This window comes from Periophthalmus magnuspinnatus, chromosome 19 (assembly GCF_009829125.3).
Source record: "Periophthalmus magnuspinnatus isolate fPerMag1 chromosome 19, fPerMag1.2.pri, whole genome shotgun sequence".
Lineage (NCBI taxonomy): Eukaryota > Metazoa > Chordata > Actinopteri > Gobiiformes > Gobiidae > Periophthalmus > Periophthalmus magnuspinnatus.
The window spans coordinates 7227894-7248564 of NC_047144.1; the positions used below are offsets into that span (position 1 = coordinate 7227894).

At 38.6% G+C, this 20671-nt stretch overlaps 3 protein-coding genes and 2 long non-coding RNA genes across 5 annotated transcripts; 1 reads left to right on the forward strand and 4 right to left on the reverse strand.

Moving 5' to 3' along the window:
* Positions 1-4766: 4766 nt before the first annotated feature.
* LOC117387044 (serine/threonine-protein phosphatase alpha-2 isoform-like) lies at positions 4767-8959 on the reverse strand. Its single transcript, XM_033984421.2, has 7 exons — positions 8539-8959; positions 7963-8094; positions 7520-7750; positions 7018-7122; positions 6368-6591; positions 5646-5780; positions 4767-5560 (listed from the first exon to the last, which is right to left on the reverse strand). The coding sequence occupies exons 1-7, from the start codon at positions 8591-8593 to the stop codon at positions 5465-5467; spliced, it is 978 nt and encodes a 325-aa protein (XP_033840312.1). The 5' UTR covers positions 8594-8959; the 3' UTR covers positions 4767-5464.
* A 283-nt stretch (positions 8960-9242) lies between these two features.
* pelo (pelota mRNA surveillance and ribosome rescue factor) lies at positions 9243-12058 on the forward strand. Its single transcript, XM_033985009.2, has 13 exons — positions 9243-9459; positions 9689-9781; positions 9861-10011; positions 10105-10195; positions 10269-10432; positions 10498-10558; positions 10637-10798; positions 10871-10917; positions 10987-11060; positions 11139-11210; positions 11333-11407; positions 11621-11652; positions 11732-12058. The coding sequence occupies exons 1-13, from the start codon at positions 9419-9421 to the stop codon at positions 11824-11826; spliced, it is 1158 nt and encodes a 385-aa protein (XP_033840900.1). The 5' UTR covers positions 9243-9418; the 3' UTR covers positions 11827-12058.
* A 347-nt stretch (positions 12059-12405) lies between these two features.
* paqr4b (progestin and adipoQ receptor family member IVb) lies at positions 12406-14504 on the reverse strand. The gene is made up of 3 exons (XM_033984931.2): positions 14115-14504; positions 13263-13481; positions 12406-12839 (listed from the first exon to the last, which is right to left on the reverse strand). The coding sequence occupies exons 1-3, from the start codon at positions 14275-14277 to the stop codon at positions 12406-12408; spliced, it is 816 nt and encodes a 271-aa protein (XP_033840822.1). The 5' UTR covers positions 14278-14504.
* A 679-nt stretch (positions 14505-15183) lies between these two features.
* Positions 15184-15678, reverse strand: LOC129457171 (uncharacterized). The gene is made up of 3 exons (XR_008649126.1): positions 15617-15678; positions 15508-15546; positions 15184-15431 (listed from the first exon to the last, which is right to left on the reverse strand). It is a non-coding gene; the product is annotated as an uncharacterized LOC129457171 (long non-coding RNA).
* Positions 15679-17978: 2300 nt separating this feature from the next.
* LOC129457188 (uncharacterized) lies at positions 17979-18234 on the reverse strand. The gene is made up of 3 exons (XR_008649144.1): positions 18183-18234; positions 18090-18119; positions 17979-18016 (listed from the first exon to the last, which is right to left on the reverse strand). It is a non-coding gene; the product is annotated as an uncharacterized LOC129457188 (long non-coding RNA).
* Positions 18235-20671: the final 2437 nt, after the last annotated feature.

Below are 20671 nucleotides of genomic sequence, written 5' to 3' on the forward strand. Positions count from 1 at the left end.
ATCTTCACGTGATAATATTGATACAAAATAAGTGTCCCTCTTTTAAGCCCAAACTACTTTGGGCACATGTGAAAGAAATTTTTTTTTCAGTATTATTTCTGCAGGTCAATTTGAGGCGTATCACATATAATAAAATAAATTAATTAAATGGGGTGATGTAGGGAACAGCTAATACCAAAAGACTAATTATTTGTCCATTAAAATGAAGACCTTTTTTAAACTACCCGGGGCTGTACGTTAGGCTGCATGATCAAATACAGTACAACTATACAGGTGGTGATTTGCATAATTTTTGGCAGGATTTTGAAGAAACACCTTCCACTTCCTTGGGCCTAGTTAATAAAAAGTAGCAAATGCATTGAAAACAAAGGCTACTAAAAATGTTATAGTATTAATGTAATGAAACAATATTGTTACATGTTTTTGTTTAATTAGGCTATCAAGTGAAAATATTTTATGAACATCTTTAATCGTAAAGCAATCTACCATGTTCATGTTAGATATAAATCTTTTTTTATTATTCATTTTGCTAGTTTAGTTATTATATCAAGCCAAACATATGATATGTGTGAAAGGTGGGAGCTGGTTTGTTTGTATGATGACAAACCATATTCTAATCACTCATCATGGATTGTACAATTACTTCATTTAGAGTAATAGCTCTATTTTTAGACATTTTATTGTGGTACAGTCCTGGGCAGCTAAGGTCAACTCTAGGGCATCATAAGAATAAAGACTCCCAAAATGTGTAATGACAAAAAGTGCTCTTTTCATTTTACTTGATCCTATTGTACATTTGGTAATGCTATGTTATTCTTTTTTATGTACATACTTATTTATAATGTTGAAGTTCTTAAAGAGTTTCTTGCACCTTTTTGGCTTAGGAAAACGTGACTACTTAGAACAACACTGGTCCCTGTTGCTCCACAACGTTTTCTCAAATTATGTTTCACATTTCCAGTTAGCTGCCGAAACTTTTTCATTGATGGTGACAACACTCACCAATATCCGAAAAGCCCTACATTTGTAGTGCCACAGTAAAACTTAAATCCATATAAAATAGAATTGAAAATAAATAGTTTTACATAATGGAGTTTTATGTAAAGAACACTGAACCATTAGTGCTCTATCTACACCCTGGGCCTCTACTGTCTCATGTGCACTGTTAGCTGAGCAGTACTGATGGTATCACTTCTTCTCCATCTCAGCTGTTGTACCTTAGAGATTTGGGGCTGTGATGGGGTCAGCCTGTCAGTCTCTCCCTCAATGCAGAGCACTGACATTTAACTCAATATCCCAGTAGGATAGAGTTACTCCTGTTCTCCCTGCATCTTTTGCTTCTATAAATTGGTGAAGTTTTATTTGCATGTGTGCGGGACTACTACTACAACTAAAGACCTTGAAGAGGGGACCCCCATCACCTCCAAACCCAGTGTGGTGCTAACATGCCCCTCCCTCGTGCCAGACTCCCCTCTCAGCCTGCAAACCCAATCCCTGTTCCCAGCTCCGCACAAGTGTTAAGTACCAAGGGGCTGCAGCTGTACGAACTGCTATCTTATGCAACTAAGTCTGTCTGCTGACTCGCACGGCACAAGCAAAGTGAGAGGGACAGGGCAACATTTGTCACTAAAAGCTCTGGAGCCAGAAAAGACTCACTCAGACTAGAATTCCTTATCCAAATGCTAATTATGTTATTAACAGTGAAGCTTTTTAGACAGAAAAAGTGCTAATACATTTATCTGCAAGGCTTTTACAAATAAGCATGGTGATCAATTAAATTCATGGATTCACAAAACTGTGGTAGACAATTACTGGTACGCAATACACAATAGAGTACCACATATATAATTACTTTTTGTACTCATTGATGTGCTGTCTATAAGTTATTGGAAAACATGAGATGACAGGACTGACAGTGAAGACATAATAATAGTGAGCAATAAGGTAGTGGATAAAGCAGGTCCAGTGATGGTGTTAGCAGGGTACTTGTTACAGTATTAGCTAATAGTAATAATAGAAGTGGCAGCTGAGTCTCTGAATCCAGAATTCCTCTTGGTCTATAAATAGAGCAGGTGACACTGTGCTGCAGGGTATGGCACCACGACAGCTTTGCAGCTTTTTAATTTCAGAATGCTGCTCCGGGGTTGAGGCTCATAGTGTGGTTTTCCTCTACTTCACATCTATTGGTGGGTGCATTTAACAGCATCGTGCCATTGGAAAAGGTGTGGACCAATAGGCCCAGGGTTTCCTGGTTGTTCACACCATTCTTTACACTTACACATTTAAGCCACAGGGGAGCCTTGGGAAAGTGAGCTGCTTGGTTAAATGTGGTGTTCCCAGTACCTACAAAGAGTCATTCACTTGGCTGCATGCACATATGACAGGGCAAATATGTACTGCTAATAATCATCAAGAGGCCAACAATTTTGCACTTGCGTCTTACATAATAAATGCATTCTTATTTATTCAATTGGTTAAAATGCATTTTACAAGTTAGAATGTAACATGCATAGAAGTAATTCAATAGCTGCTAACAAATGTAATGATAAAAAGGCCAAACATTGTTCAAATCATTGTGACTAGACTAATAAAAATAACAGCTTTGTTTTGTTAAATGAAGGTTTAAACTGCCAGAAAAATTACTTCTTGTACATGTCCCTTCATTTTAACGCTATTCCCTTTTATTCCTACTTCCTGTATTTTGTACTTTTCTTCTCAACTTTTTTCCATAAACTGTCACTTAATGAATGTAAATCTATAATAAATATTTACAACAGTTACTTTCCAACCAAACCAAGTAATTTTACAAAAGCGTGAAAACATGTCACATGCAATTTAAATTGTTATAAAATACCAACAAAAATAAAATTTTGTCTTATTCTTGACAAAACCTTATTTGCAATGGCCACATGCTTCTTGGTAAATTAATGTGCAATATTGAGTGTTTTCCTCACAATGAGTTTTTCAATCCTATTTAAAGTGATGCAGAGTATACTTGATACCTCAGGAACAAGGTCACATTGAGTTCTCAAGACACACCAGGCAACAGAAAATTTAGAAACTTAATCCTGAAGAAGCTCCATGTTGAGAATCTGAGACTCCAAGTGACAAATAGCGTTATGAGCAAAGCTGCTATTAAGATGACTGCGGACCCTCACATAAAACAGAGCTGAAATCAAGCCATGTAATATGCTACATGTGACCTTCATAAGGGCGTAAAGTGAAAAAAAAAAAAAATATATATATATATATATATATATATATATATATTGAGTTGCTAAATCAAAAATGTTAATTAGGAGAACCATGGTGCAACGAAATACCAGCAGAGGAGTAGTGTCTTGGATATAGACGACAGGAAGATGAATGAATGTGAAGAGCTGGAGAAATGCCGAAGAAAGAAACTGGATACTTTTTTGACAAATATAGAATAGACCACACCAAAGGGGGATCAATTTTACAGCCCGGCTTTTGTGAACACATATTGAATATTGTACATTGTGACCTAATTTTGATTTACACAGTGGAATTGCTTTTAACTATTTTGTGTTATATATTACAGCCAGACCTGCCCTTTTCTCTAGGACTAGAGTCGAATGAATTAGTTGGTGGGAAACAGGTCAGACACCTACCAGAGCTCAAGAGCACCTCCCAGTGGTTGACAAACACACCAACAGGGTACTTGTAATGACCGGGTTTCATTTTATACTGACTAGTATAAATACTGGCTCAAATAAAAACATATTTTTAGTCGATTTGAGTTTTGATGTGGATTTTCACTTTTTTCTACATCAAAATTCTACTGATTTCACTCAGTTCTGAATGCAAACAGTAAATTATACTGTTTTAATTTGCCCCACTCTCTCTGAGAGCAAGATTTATACAAGGTAGAGGTAAAGAGGACAAAGAGGGATGGTCAAGGTTGAGGGCAAACAACTGGTGTCATTTCTTAGCTTCCCTTGGAGGAGTGACTAGGTGCCCAGAGCCCATACCTTCTACAACCCCATACAACTTTTTGTCTGGTTTACGAATCTGCAAGAGGAAGTACGTCCAGAGATACTTTCCAGTCTTATTATACTTATTTTGACTTTTCTGAGGTATCTTTTGTTCATATCTACTTAAACTAAACTTTATCCCAGCCTTTATTTTTAAGCAAGGCTTAATTTCAAATTTACCTAAAAATGTGCACAAATCTACAATCTGTTTGCTTGGTTTGATTTTTGATCAGTGGTGGATGAATTACTCAGTTTTGTTACTTAAGTACAGATACAGAGGCAAAAAACTACTCACCTGAAAAAAGAAATTTACTTAAAAGTATTTAAGTACCCGTTTAAAAATGCAAGTAGCAATATGAATACATTTTAGTTTTTTTTTTCTTATCTTATGAATTTTGTGCATTTATTTTTGTTTGCTCAAAGCCAAAGTTTGAACTTGAAAACTTTAACCAAGATGTTACCACAAACATGGTAAAAATAACCTCTCAAATCATATGAAAAGTACTTTTTACTTTTCAGTCCAGTTCAAAATGTAGTGAGTAGAAAGTAGATGCCTGCTCTTAAAATGTAGTTAAGTAAAAAGTATTCACTGCAAAATTTACGCAGATGCCTAAAAACTATACTTAAGTACAGTACTTGTACTTCACCACTGTTTTTGATGGTGAAAATGTAATGCATGGTGTATACACTGAATAATCTAAAATAAATGACTAAATATCTTGATTAAAAAGTCACCAAAATGTAAGATTAAAATGCAAGAAACAAAAGACATCACTTGATTCTCGCTTTATTGGTCAACTTGATGAAAGACTACAAAACGAATTCACAAAAAATCTCTTTCAAGTAATCAAATCTGTACAAACCTAAACTGTATGTTTGGTTTTTTTTTTCAACAGCTCTGGCTCATATGAATCTGAAGTGTAGTGTACATGTGTGTGTGGGGGCACAGGCCTGTCCTCTGTGGGACTTGATAGGGCAAAAACTGAGCATACCCCCAATGCACACATGCACACTCGTGTTAGAGATTTTACAGTACAGAGGACAGGGAAAACAAAAGACTTCCCCTCCTTTATTACACTTTTTTACACTCACACATTCTGCAGGCAGATTTTCAATCTCCCAATGGTTTCTCAAAGCCTGCCTTTCAGTCACAATTACTACACAGACGCATGTGGTTTCAGCCTTTCCACAGGAAGAGTGGTATAATGGGGAAAGTATAAATTCTCTAATGCTCTCACACAAAATGTACATGTGCACACATGATTTGTAAGCTCATTGGCAGACCACTGTCATCTGCACGCGCACACACTCACATTCAGACCACTTGTAACATTACATGTTTTAAGAAGTACAGATAAAAAAGGAAAAGCCCTGGGTATAGGTTTGATTTCTGGCTGTTTGGTGAAAAAAGGAGATAGAGGTAGAGAGGACAAGAGGGATGGGTCAAGGTTGAGGGCAAACTACTGTTGTCATTTCTTAGCTTTCCTTGGAGGAGTGACCGGGCGCCCAGAGCCCATCCCTCCTCCACCCCCATAGAACAGCTTTTTGTCTGCAGGTTTAAGAATCTGCAAGAGGAAGTGCAAAGCACGTTTAGCCTCAAAAATGCACACAAAAATGTGTAAAAGAAATGGGGAACAGATTTATGCTTACCTGGAATGAGCACATGAGTGTCTCATCTACACTCATCATTGCCCCTGCATTGTCGAACTCTCCGCAGTAGTTTGGGGCAGAGAACAGCGTCACCAGTTGCCTCTTTGCAAAGAATTCATATCCGTCCTCAACAACCTGAAATGACACATTTACGATATTACTGTTGATAATAATTAGTCAATTATAACTGACTAATTGTAAAATCAAACAGAAATTACATGTTACATGACCATTAAGTTTGATTGGTTAAAAAAAGAAAAAAAAGAAAGAAAAAGAAAACAACTACACTACACTATCACCAAAATTGTCAACAGTAGCATAAACCTAGTTTGGAGTGACAAAAAACAGATACTTTGATAATACTGAAATATTGATCCTGGCAAGTATCATAATTGCTATGTCAATTTATTTCCTGGAGAAACATTTATGTCTCTTACATTTTGTTGAAGCCTGAAGTAAGAAAAAACATTAATTAAACAATGTTTCAAACTACCTGCCTACCTGTTCATTAGAGAAATCCAACCATGCCGAGGTGGGAAAAAATACTTGTTGACGAATGGTGCTACAGAAAATATTCTGTGAAAACTTATTGATGCTGACTCTGGCAATGACGCAGGTGCTTATTAAAAACCTCATTACTTAATTATTGAACAAAACATGTATAGTGGTTTTATATTGCAGACTAGGTTCAACTGTCACATCCCAGTCTACCTTACACTTACCTGATGAGCCCGGCAGATGAGGTCCATGTCGTGTTTATGGAGGAACTTTGTGACGACGTCAGCTCCAAAAGTGAAGGACACTCCGCGGTCATTCTCGCCCCAGCCCAGCACATCTTTGTCTGGATCAGCCCAGAGTAGGTCACACAGGAGGCCCTGGTCAGGCACATCAGTGGGACGCATGACCCTCCGCACCTGCTCCATAGACTGAAGATCAGGGGACAGGCCTGCAGAAGATAAGTGCATGTGAGAGATTAAAAACTCAAGAACAACATGTATCATCAGTATTTTGAAAACATGTTTTGAAAGTGATAAATTGCAGTCCATTGTTGCTAGTAGTTTGAATAACAGTCAGATTTTGACAGAACTACAAATATATATATATATATATATATATATATATATATACACACTTAGATTGACATTGCGTTGGAAACTAGTATCGTGACAGCACTAGGGCTTGATAACCCCAAAGCCTTTTCCAAATTAAAAATCACATAAAAAACACAATAAAAAATAAATTATGAAACACTCAAGTTGTTTGCCATTACAGAAATAACAAAAATAAATAAATGTGAATGTTAAAAAAAACAATGGCAGCAACAGGGTGCACACTTTTGAGTAGGCGCCGAATGAGCCAGTTAATGAAATACCTCCATGGCAACAGAAGATCTTCTCATCAACAATGGCTGCTACAGGCAAACAGTTGAAGCAGTCAGTGAAGGTCTTCCACAGCTTTATGTTATACCGCCTCTTACCTGTTGAAGAGATTCTTTGTCAACATCTTAATTCAAACCCATAAAAACCTAGGCTGCAGGCTGAACAAATAAGACTTTACATAACATGGCTCTGGAAATAGTTTAGAAAAGCACAACAGCATAAACTGTCTGATCACACTTGTTAGCCTCTAGCCCAATGTGCCGATTTACTGTTAAGCACTATTGTAGCTTTGCTCACCACTGGGCATTAGGTTACTCAACATCTGATCTTTGAGTACATGCTTTCATTTAGGGAACAAAATTAATAGTTGATGCAACTCGAGGGTGAGTGTGTGTTTAGGACAAACAGTAACTTTGGTGCTTGATTTGAGACCATTGTCATGCCTAGTAATTTTTGACAGACATATCATTTGTATATTAGACCTAGAGCACTTACATTCATCATAGAAGCCATATATTCTGTTGATAGATGCGCATTCATGGTTCCCTCTGAGCAGGAAAAAGTTCTCAGGGTATTTTATCTTGTAAGCCAACAACAGGCAGATGGTCTCCAGGGATTGCTTGCCTCTGTCTACATAGTCACCGAGGAACAGGTAGTTGCTCTCAGGTGGAAAGCCCCCATATTCAAAGAGCCTAAGCAGATCGTAGTACTGCCCGTGAACATCACCTGTTGAAACAAACAGCATTAGAGAAGCTATATCTAGGTACTAGTCTAGTTCATAAATGATGCCAACATTGATGTGTGTATGTACAAAACAAAAGAAAAAGATGAAGATGGAGGCACAACATCAGCTGACAGGATGAAAGTTGCACTGTTGTAAGGTGTGTCAGGTGCAAGGTGTGTTGGTGAAGAAAAATACAACTAGAACTTGTTCTCACCACAAATCTTCAGAGGAGCCTCAAGTTCAAGCAGGATTGGCTGACTGAGGAAGATTTCTCTGGATTTGAGACACAGTCCTCGAATTTCATTTTCTGTCAACTGAACATTTTTTCCAGGTCTTGAGCCTTTAACTGGGCGGGAAAAAAACAGAGGGTCAGTTCTAAAAAAGCATTACATTCAAATATTTGGTAACATTACAGTCAAAAGGACAAAACTATATTGTTTAAGGGAAGAATATTTGAAAGCTCAAATTAAACAATTGGAGACCTCTTAGCCTTTTAATTCAAGAACAATTATTACATATTATTACAGGGGATTAGTTGCCAATTATGCAACCCACACAGAAGTAGTGACTATTGTAATTTATAACGAACAAATACTACCCGTTCATTATAATCTGCAGTCTCAATAACCAACAAGTTGAGATGATAGAAATAACCAAGTGCGTTATCATGGCCTTTAGTGACAAAAAGTGAAGTGCAGGGTTTATTGTTGATAGCTGTATTGTAGTACGCTAGTGAAGTTAGCCTAAATGGCTAACGTTACCTCGGTAAATATAAAGCTGAAATGCTTACCTTCCAACAGACGCTGTATAATGGAGTCGATGTTTAGTTTATCAGCTTCTGCCATGCTATTGTTGTATTATTATTTACGAGATCTTGAAGAATAAACTTAACTATTACGTTCCGTGTTGCCGTTCAACTAGTTAGTGCGTTAATCGGCTATCGATGGTCAGCTAGCTAGCTAACCTTGGGACAAAAATGGCAACCCCAAAACTGAGGCTGGTTGAAGGACTGTTAAATGTTTGTTGGCTAACATGTACTTAAAAATTTCACAAATCGTCTAAACCAATTCTGAAAGCCACAACTCTCGAAAAACAAACGATTTCTTGTACCAAATCGGTGTCTGCGTAGCAACTAGCACCACGCCATCGACAAAAAGAGCCTAGCTTCAACAACGGTTAGCGGCTGCTCTTTTTCGGTTGCAAGCTCCCATTGGCCGTTTGCGTCGATGGGCGGATTCATGTGAGCATTATTCTCACCGGTGATTGGATAGTTTGAGCGCCTGTCAGGATTTGCTTATCTCAAACATAAATGTAGAAAAACAGCATTTCATCTACACGTTTTATTCATGTAATATGTCGTTATGGACATTGACTTATATAGCGTATAATAGCTAAGTTATTTCTGTTCAAGGTGACACATTTGCTTGTGTTTTTCCATTTTATCTGGTGTTTGTTGCGCAGTTGAGCTACTCCCCGGAAGTGACCAAACAAAATGAGCCGTGGACGTTTTTGGTATGACGCAATGTCGTACAGGCTGGCAGCAGTGTGATTCATTCGGAAGTTTAGAGATGGCTTGGCTATTTTGATAGTTAATGTAAACAAACATGGCAGATATACGGATTTTCGGCGATCATTCTGATTTATGATAGTTGCCACAATAACATCCGACCATGAAGCTGATCCATAAAGACATTGAAAAAGATAATGCTGGGTGAGTGACTGTGTTGTGCCAATGCTAACTGGCTAAACAGCACGCCCCGTGTTGATAACTGTCCATATGTGGATTTACAAATCTTTGCGTTTGTGTTAAAATGTCGCTAATGTAATACCTGTAGCAGTAGTAGAAGTAATTAGTATGTATATGTACTTTATCTGCTGTCCACCATAACTACCCATATTAAAAGATCCTGTTGGTTCTAACTTATAGTATGCTCTTTCAGTCAGGTCACATTGGTGCCTGAGGAGGCTGAGGATATGTGGCACACCTACAACCTGCTACAAGTTGGTGACAGCTTGAGAGCATCCACCATCCGGTAACAACGTCAACACAAATCTTATCAGTTTTATTTAACAACTGCTCTTAAGCAGCATAACAAGTACTATATTTTTCAGAAAGGTTCAGACTGAGTCTACGACTGGAAGTGTGGGCAGCTCCAGAGTGCGGACAACTTTGACTTTATGTGTAGAGACAATTGACTTTGACTCTCAGGCCTGTAAGCTTCGAGTAAAAGGAACCAACTTAGAGGAAAATCAGTATGTCAAGGTGCAATATAAGGACATTTTATTTTATTTTATTTCACTGTTACACAATAACAAATTCAAATTATGTGTTTTGGCCATTTCTCTTGTTCTCTAGATGGGGGCTTACCACACAATTGAACTTGAGCTCAACAGGAAGTTCACGCTTGCCAAGAAAAACTGGGATAGTATTGACCTCGATCGAATTGGTAAACCATATTTTAACTTTTTGTGTATTGCAAGCTATCAACTATCCCTATTTATATCTTCTCTTGCCTCTAGATCAGGCTTGTGATGTGGCACAGAAGGCAGATGTGGCAGCTGTTGTGATGCAGGAGGGTCTTGCAAACCTTGTCTTGGTGACACCGGCCATGACTCTGCTCAGAGCTAAAGTGGAGCTCACTATTCCACGCAAAAGGAGAGGCAGCTGCACTCAACATGAGAAGGTGTCCTGTTTTAAAGAAAGCCGTTTCTCACATAGTAGAATATTAACATGCTGGCATCTGTACAGGCACTTGAGAGATTTTATGAGGCAGTGATGCAGGCAATTCTTCGCCACATCAATTTTGATGGTGAGCTGTTATTTTGTGTTCATTAGCATTTCAGTTGTTGTCAGATGAGTTTGATTATATTTCTAACTCCGCACACAGTGGTAAAGTGCATCCTTGTGGGCAGTCCTGGGTTTGTGAAAGACCAGTTTATCACCTATCTCTTCAAAGAGGCAGTTCGACAAGACATTAAGATTCTACTTGAAAATAGGCCAAAATTCATGCTGGTCCATGCATCATCAGGACACAAGTATTCTCTTAAAGGTATGAGCTGTTCTCAGAACAAATGTGTGTTTTATTGTTTGTGCTTGTGCTAAATTTTCAGCTGTTCCCCAGAAATTCTTTCTGATCCTGCTGTAACCAATAGACTGTCAGATACAAAGGTAAATCTAGTCATTTATTCCTGCAAGTGAAGGAAGTGTATTTGCAGATGTTAATGTGTACTGTGATAGGCTGCTGGAGAAGTGAAGGCCCTGGAGGACTTCTACAAAATGCTTCAACATGAACCAGACAGAGCTTTTTACGGGTAAGTGATGGTCATCAATAAAGTTTGATCTTTTTCTAAAGAATCACTAAAATGGTCATCTTTGAATTATACTAAAAGTGTGGCTCATGTTGAGAAAGCGGCTGATGCATTGGCAATAGATACCCTGCTGATAAGTGATAAGCTGTTCAGGTATGTATGTACATTCATTCATTACATAATTTGTTAAAAGCCATAAATGTCTTCAGTGTTTATTTTTATTTTGTTGTAAGATGGGTGTACAAAGTTTTTTTTTTTCTTGTCTGCTTGAGCAGACATCAGGATATTGCAACAAGGAGTCGTTATGTGCGACTAGTGGACAATGTGAGGGACAATGGTGGAAATGTCAGGTAAGTGAGATTATAAAAGAATGTTTAGACTTTGTAAAGTTATATTTTTAAAAAGTAATGTGGATAATTATGAAAGTATGGATGAAAGGTAAAATCCATCCAACCTAAAAGTCCAGACTCTTTTTTGAAATATTTAGTATATTTTTTAACATGTAGATTGTTTATGTGAAAAATGAATGGTTGTGTGTAACACTTGTGTTTGTGATCATTCAGAATATTTTCAAGCCTTCATGTGTCTGGTGAACGTAAGTAAAAATGATTTGTGTTTCATGATCAAGTGTCATTCTTTAAGCAACTTTTGTCCTAACTGTATTTACTTATAGAAACTGACTCAGTTGAGTGGAGTGGCAGCCATCTTGCGATTTCCCATTGCGGATCTTTCTGAGCCTGAGGATGACAGCAGTTCTGATGACAACTAAGAGCAAAGACTAGAAGGGAGAGTACAGATAAGAAAAAAAACATAATCAGTGAAGTAGTTTGATGTTTAAAAGCTACAGAGAAGTGGCCAAAAGTATTTTGGATTATGTCCCTTGCCTTAATACCACACCTGCATTTTTCATGAAGGTTTTGGTGTTATGCCAAAAAGAACTGCAAAGTCTAAATAAAACATGATTCATTCAGTAAAAACAATATAACTATACTGTATCATTTGACCCTACAACAATTAAATCACAAACATTTTCAATCAGCCTTTTTATTATTTTTTCAGTCTTAATGCTTAACAAATAAATACAAGAAAATATAAAAATATATTTTAATAAATATTGTCTTAAAGAACATTTAAAAAGCTATTTTGGTCATGGGCTTTTTCTGTCCCAAAACTACTGCATTTGAATAAACTAAGTCAAGTATGATCAGGATATGTTATTGAATTCTCCCATCTTCATTCCTCCTTAGTTCCCTAACAAAATACAGAAGCAGAAACTTCAAGTCCACCGTTACATTCATTGTCGTTTTCTATTTAAATAGCATTATACGTTCATACACTATGCACTCCTTTACTCAGTAGGACACTGGTAGCTCTTAATCCAGGCTAAATCCTCAAGTGTGCCCCAGTGAAGGTAGATGATAGAACATATGACCATGACATGCATTATCTGGTGGCTGTTACCCCAGTTATCAAACAGGCCCGGGCTGAAGCGTTCTGGGATCTGAATAATATTGACCACACCCCCCAGCACAGCCAAGGAGTCCATGATCACAAAGAGGCGCATAGAGTTAGGGCTGCCCACACCGCTGCCGTACACCCGAAACAAGAAGAGGCCGAAGCGGAAAAAGGCTTGCCACACAAAAGCTCTGAGGCGCAAGATGTTTGTACGTGCAGTAGTGGCACAGTAGATCCCATGAGCAGACAGTAAGATGTAGATCAGGAGGGCAGCCTGCTGTAGGCGGGGATAACAGAGGAGAGTGATGTGGATGATGGGGAGTGCACCTGATGATCAGAAGAAATAAAGATCTTAGCAAGTACATGCATTATAGGTTCTAGATACTTAATAAATGTATTAATCATATTTAACATGGTGAAAAATATATTTGAATTGTGCATGTTGGCTACACTGAAAAAGGAATCATGATCTATGACAGTCCCCTCAGGTCTTTTTTCAGGCCGGTGGCCACTATGTTGTACTGGCTTTGCAAGGCAGCCCCGCTTTCTAATTTGACTTCTTTGCAAAGTGTGTAGTCCTGGCTGGGCAGGCAATTGTTGTGCCATCCCATTATTATGACGTAGTACAAATTGAATTATTTTGAGTTGTCTATGGTTTGTTGTAAAAAAAAAAAAAAAACAAGTTTCAAGGTGCTTTAAACAAGTGATGTACATCTCTTCTTGCCCATAGCTTGTGTCAAACAGACCTACCCAGTGTATTCACCAGGCAGACCCCAAACATGTCCAGGGAGAGTAGAGTGTCATACACCTGCTCTCCTCCAATGTGGTTCATGAACACATGGTACAGCACTGAGCCGATAGTGGGGCTGAGGCAGGCCAGATAGTGAGCCACGCAGAGCCACGTGCAGTCCACCTCCATCCAGGGAATACTGAACGGCAGCAGCACCAGGAACAGGAAGAATGGAATGCCTGTACACCAAAAAACAAATTATTTAAAATAAAGGCAGGTGCCAAATGCTTACATCCCTCTCTTCCCCTTAGTAATAGTGTTAGCCTTAATCAACTCGTGCTAGAATGCATAATGCACTAATCACCTTTTGGAAGTTTAAGGCTGTGCAGGTTCCAAGTAGCACATCTAACACATTGTCTGCTTATGAATACTGACAAAAATGACCTTAATGTGCAAGACTTTATTGTTTAACTTTGTTGTGAGCCCGGCATGTTTGTATGTAGATGAAAAGCGTCAGTGAAGCTTGTTACAGACCCAGCTAAGTGGGGGATATTTGGAGGAGGATTCCCAGGGCAGATTACAGCTAATGCCCCATATCCTCATTATACTCTGGGGCAGGCATGCTGCTGGTAAGTGGCTAAGTGAGAGTCCTTTAGGGATGTAACAATATCCAAATGTTACAGCATGGCATTATCACCGTATTAACCCATTGGTTTATTTATTACTAATGTGTGGGGAAGTAAAGCGAAATATTTTATCTGAAAACATTGAAGTCTTGTTGTATATTGTGATACTTTACCATGTTATAAGTTTACACTGTGTTTTGAAACGATGTCAAGTGTCAGGAGTTCAAAAAGGAGTGTCTCACATACCATGGGTGTAAATGTTCCCCAGCTCATTGTGCATGTAGAAAAGGCTCCTGAGGCATTCCTGTGCAGTGGACACCGGCCGGTAACCCGTCAGCACAAACTTGTTGAACTGAAGATGAGTAGGAGTTTTGGCCAACTCCAAGAGCCGTGGTCCTTTGTAAAGCATGACTTCGTCCTCCCCCCTTTACAGTCACAAGCTGAGGTCCATAAGATCACATCCTCCAAAAGGCCACACACATAACTGTACATACAATCATGACTATTGCAGATTTCTGTACCTCGAAGGCATCCATGGACAGGTATAGTTCAGAGAGGACAACCTCTGTTGAGCTGGCTAAGCAGCATGCTTTCAGAAGGGCCAATCAGTACAGGGCTCTTACACTCGGGGATAATGCTGGGTAATCCTCACAAGCAGCCGCGTGCACATGTCATGACGTGCCATAACTGACCCCAACCCTCAACTTCATGGTCAAGTTTTAAGCATACTATATTTTCTTAAACTTACACTCCATGTCTTTTCCATGAATTCTGAGCATAAAACAAATACACAAAAAGCAACAGAAATAAGTGATGAACAATTATAATTCTGAACTAGGTAGGTGTTTATTTGTATCAATAACACTGTACAGGGGGTTTTGAAATCTCATGTAAAATAAATTAGACTGAACCTGTTGTATAAAACAATTGACCACAACTAACAAATATTTTCCATGTACACTGAAACATTAAGTGCAAGACAATAGAAATATACACTGAACTCTGAAAACAGACTCAAAATGTTTTTCATCTTTTGATTTATACAAAACATGCTCAACACAATTGGTATTTTCCCACAAAGTCAGGACATGACATTTCAACGGTTAGCCTGAAAAAAGAGAATGAATTTTAATACTATGATGCAGTGATTAAAATGATTCAGTTCTTACCTTTGTAGCCACCATGTTCCATTTGCATTCCCAAAAAACCCATTCAGATCATATTTGCCGGTCAGTTCCCCTGAAAGGAAAAACAATGACTTTTGAATTTCACAATGTTACCAGATATGACCAAATGTTAAGTCATCTTTGGTGCATACCTTGTGGGTGAAAATGCAGTTTGAGCTGCTGTTGAATGTGAATCTGTTGTGGAATTTGCTGCACATCATCAGTTTGCTCCAGTCCCTGAGAGGCAACCTGGGACCTCTGTGACAGGGGCAGAATCAACAGTGCCTTTAGCCGCTCCATAAGCAGTGACTGGCAGCGTCTACAGGCAGGTAAGGCGCAGTAGTAGAGGGGTAGGGCGCAGAGAACTGAGGGGTGGGAGCAGCAGGGAACGCAACTACTATAGGCGGCAGGATAGAGCTCGTTACTGCTTATGCTACAGGCAGCTAAGTTATATTGGTATACATAGATTTTACCTTCTGGCTGCACTTGTCCACTAATGTAGCCCACATTATCTGAAAAAAAAAAATTGTCAAAACCAATTTAATACAAAGTTTTTAGTGGTGACTAGCAATGTGCACCTACCAAATCTGTCAATGGAGGCCGCTTCCACTGCAGCAGCTGGGGTTGGGCTTTCTCCTTTTACTATAAAGATGAAAAACATGATAAGGATCAAGTCCAGAGTTGTGGGCAATAAAAGCATGGATATTTTCCAACCATTAGGATTTTGCTCCTGTAAGCTGATTCAAGCGGTAAGGACTCTGCGTCATAAGGTAGATTAGGTTCCGCTGTTTAATGTAAAGAATAATTTAGTTTTTTTTAAAAAGAAATAATCAAAGTCATTAAGAGTAAAAGACTTGAACAGGAGTAACATGAAAATACCTGATCTGACAGCTGATGTCTCAAGGGGTTGAGATTTATATCTGTTCTGGGCCCCTTAAAAGAAATTAATACAAATGAGAACCAAAATAAAATTGCCTTGCAATAAAAACAGTTTTGTACCATATTTCCTCTGCAGACTTTGCAGCACTTCCAGCTCCAAAGGCTTGTGGTGAGTACGGTACCTGGCTGCCACCATAAATCTAAAATCAAAAACATTTTTGACAGTTTAGTATGAATTTTGAATGTTGTTTTAATTGCAATTAAAATGTTATTTACTGCCGTATTGTCCATTGGCCTTCCACTTTGTCCATAAGCTGCAGATTCGGGCAGATAGGCTGAGCCTGTCAATATTCACAGTTTACATAACTCTTCACTTGTTTAAGCTAGGCTATATACAATTTATTTACCATGTTTTGGCTGTAGATTTGGCTTTGGGGTTCTGTCCAGCAGTTTGGCTTTCATAAGGCATTCTACCATAGCCTGTAGAGAAATATACTATCTTATTACATGTCCTAAACGAATATAATTCAATAAGAGCAACCAAAGTACATACCATATTTGCCAGGTGTGTTAGCAGCAATGCCAAGGCCAATATGCTGTTGTCCATTGGCTGATCCTTTAAGACCAAAGCAACGTGTTACTTAAATTGAGTGCATTTGATTTTCTTTACACTGTAACTCACAAAATACATTTACCATATTTTCCAGACTTTCCTCCAGTGGGTTGTCCGTATGAGCCACCACCGGCATTACCTATGAACACAGACCATCTGTCACACACTTTGAACGAAAGTAAATCCATTTAAATGTAAAGGACAAACCGAATTTTCCAGCCCCATTAGCTGAACTGGAAGGACTGCCTCCGAACTGCAATCCACCAATTCCTGAATACAAAGATTAAAATGAGCTAATCGTCCAGTGATGGGGGGGAAAAAAGCTCAAGCTCAAAAGATCAAGATCCAATTATGTTTTTTTTAAATCCTAATTTAAAACTATATGATCTGTATTTAAAACGACTCAGATAATATTCAAGGAATTTATTAACTCTCATCCAGCCAATTTATAAAATATTTTTCGAGATCGAGATCATCATAACTACAAACTTTGAACTAATAAAAAATATCTGCCTAAACTTAAAACTACTTTGAAATCAATGTACATCTCAGTGCATGAAGCTTGTCTGTGGAATGGCTTAACAAAAGAATTAAAAGTTTATAGGAACCTCGTTCAGTTTAAAAACTTAAATAATGAGAAAATATCTAGCGAAGAGAGTGTGATCAGAGATAATTGTAATTGCGATGACACAATTATAAGATTTTTAGAAGAGTGCACTCACCAAATTTGGGGTTTTGACCCCCAAAAGGCAAAACCACCGATTCCTAAAATGGAAAGTGTTTCCATTTAACTGTTTAAAAACTTGCTGTTAAATTATTCACCATAACATTAATAAGAACTTACCAGCGTATGCACCGCCTACTTTTCCACTAGGTCCATAACCTGCTGCTTGGGGTCGAAATGTGTTTATTCCTAGAGAAAAAACAATAAATAAATATTTCAAATCACATAACAGATAATGAATCAAAATATGTTATACCATCAAATCCAGGGACCAGTGAGTCTCCAGTATTTGGCCTGGGTTTGGCATTACCAGCATACCAGACTTGCCCTGACAGAAGGAACACCTTGACCTTGAAACCTTTAAAAGGAATTGGAAATTAATTTATTCATATTGCAACCTGTGTAAAATAAAACCTTTGAAACTTACTTGCATAATCAGGCTGTACCACACCACTGTTTCCATTTCCTGAGGAAAAAAAGAATGAAATCAGCTAATCATAATTTGTCTGTTGGCATGATTAGATTATAGACTTGCACCTACCTGACTTAGGTTTTCCAGCACCACCTGTGAAGAAAAAAATAAGTGTATTTTTATTCATATATATATATATATATATATATATATATATATATATATATATATATATATATATATATATACACACACACACACACACAATTGATCAATCACAGGAGAATTGGTTAAAAATACATTAATACATAATATTACCATTTCCAGCCCCAAGGTAAGCTCCCTGACCATATCCTGAGAACACAGAAGTCAATTAAGGACATCCTAATTTATTTACATACAATTATTTGACAAACAAAACAATTACCAGGTTTCTCCCCATATGGATAACCAAGACCTGCAGGAACACTTATTAGTACATTTCAGAAACTGAACATCTTATTTGTAGAATAACTCATACCTGCTCCAAATCCATTGTTCTGTCCCATACCAGCATAAGCCCCTGCACCCTGGGCTATGGGGAAAAGACATGAAATAACGATCTAAAATGAAAACTCCTGAACATTTTGACACTCACCTGGTTTGGCTCCTCCATTTGAATAGCTTCTTCCACCTGCTCCAAACCCTGTAAATAAAGAAACAAAATCACAGTGCGTTGTTGAAGTGTCATGCACATCACTGATACCAACCATGTGTTTTGGAGCCGTATCCACTAGGACCAGCGACGCCTGCTCCATAACCTACAGACAAGATTAATGGAACAACATTAATGCTTTAGAACTTCATGAGTATTAATACAAAAGCTAAAATACAAGTACCTTTAGTGTGTGACGAGGATCCGGCTCCCGCAAAAGCGCCATATTCTGAGATTAGAGAAAAAACATTATTGTTATTGTCATTATGTTTGTTATAATCTTAAACCTCCCATTTACCAGGTCTGGGTATTTTCATCCACTGTCCATTGGGAATACCTGAGGGTCCACAGTCTGACAAAAACATTCTCAATTAGTACACAATGCGACTCAATTATAAAATATAATCGAGAGGTCTACCAGGTTGCATTGCTCCTTGTCCTTTTGTTGCCATTCCTCCAGCTCCTGAAATTTAAGAACAAACACATTTAGAACTGAAATTTTTAAATGTCTTGAGAGGCCAAAATCAGTGGATTAAAAATAAAAATAAAAATAAAAAAATCACACCATGTGTAACATGGTTAAGAGAACAAAGGAAATATTTTTGGATCCAAATATAATAAAAACTGCTTTTAATCAATAAAATAGCATTCGGATTTGTGTGCAGTTGATCCATATTCAAGTATCAATTTTAAACTGCTCAATTCAGACAAAAGTTCTCCTAATGCAGGCAACAGCATGCAACACAAAGGCACCACAACAAGGCCTTAAGTCTAATGTTATTATCAGGAGACATGTCTGCAGTGCACATCCAGCCTCAGTAGAAAACACACCAAATCAAAAACCAGGTTTACCAGAAGCCCCAACACCCTTGAGCCCACTGCCACCGGGGGCAGCCTGAGGACCCTGATCTGTCTCTTCTGGGATAGTCCCGGACTGGACCTCAAGGCTCAGATCTGTACCTGCAGCTGCCTCTGAGTCTGAGTCACCTTTAGTTTGCAGTGATTTGGGCCTTTCAAACTCCCCTCCGTCTGGGTTAAGCCCCAAAACAAAATCTGTATCCACAACACTTTTCTCAGGCACTTCACTTCCCATCACATAACCCAGAGGCCATACATTCAACAGTTCGATATGTGCTTGTTAGAGGCACTGACAAGACCTCCCACTGTCTGTATTCTGAATCAATAGTATTGTGAACAGCCTAGTACTTGCCTTGTGGAAGCACTGCTGATGGTTGGAGTGCACCACTGCTCTGAGTGACTGCTGCAGCCCCAGTTACTTTGGAGCTCTTCCCCCCTGAGCCCATGTGCACAGGGAGAGGCGTTGGGCCAGATTCCAGGCTGTACTGAGGCCCCAAAGCAGGCCCAGCTGTGGCCTGGGAGCTGAAGATTTTGCCCTGCAGCTTCTGGTACTGGTCTGGCGTCACCATCCCCAGAAGGGCCCCGGTGGGCACTGGGCCAAAGCCCTGAGGAGCAAAACCCTGAGGTGGAGCAGCAGTCGGCTGAGCACCAGAGAGAAGTCCTCCTTTCAGGCCTTGCCCCCCAACAGCACCTGCAGACTTTGTCTTTTGACCTGATATGCCATATCCTGGCCACAAAAAAATTTGATTCTGTCATAGGTAAAACATTACAATTTCCTGACTAAATGTTAATGTAAATATTACCGGCATTCCCAGCTCCAGCCGCCTGTCCAGGAACCCCATAACCTAAAACAGAGGTTCAAATGTTAACTTCTTCAGGAAAAGGAAAAAAAACCCTAATCCGATACATTTTTACTGGATTCATATAAAATATATACCATTGAGTTTATTTCCATAACCTCCAAGAGCAGCTCCATTTGTTCTTTGACCTAAAGGACAAATGATTATGGCACAGTGACCCTTATGTTTGAAGAACAATGACATAACATAGACCAATCATACCATTGCTTTTTGCTCCATTTCCTTTGATGGCACCAGTTCCAGCTGCAGCTGAACCATAACCTGAACAGAAATCTGAATATTTGTACAGTGTCTTAAAGAGTCTCACTAACCTTTAGTCTCTGGACTGACCTTTAGTCTTGTCTCCAAACGCCCCTGTCCCTGCTCCATTTGTGTAGCCTGAAGATCAAAAGTCACCATTACATTAGGATCCTCATAACACCAAAACATTAAATCTAACTTAATACCTGACTGTGGTCTCATTGATCCTGCTCCATTCATGTTATATCCTGTCAATTTCAGGAATACAGGAATATTTAGATGCAACATGAATTACATTAGACAATAAACATTGACTGAAAACACACCATTTGGTTTTACTCCATAGCCATTACCACC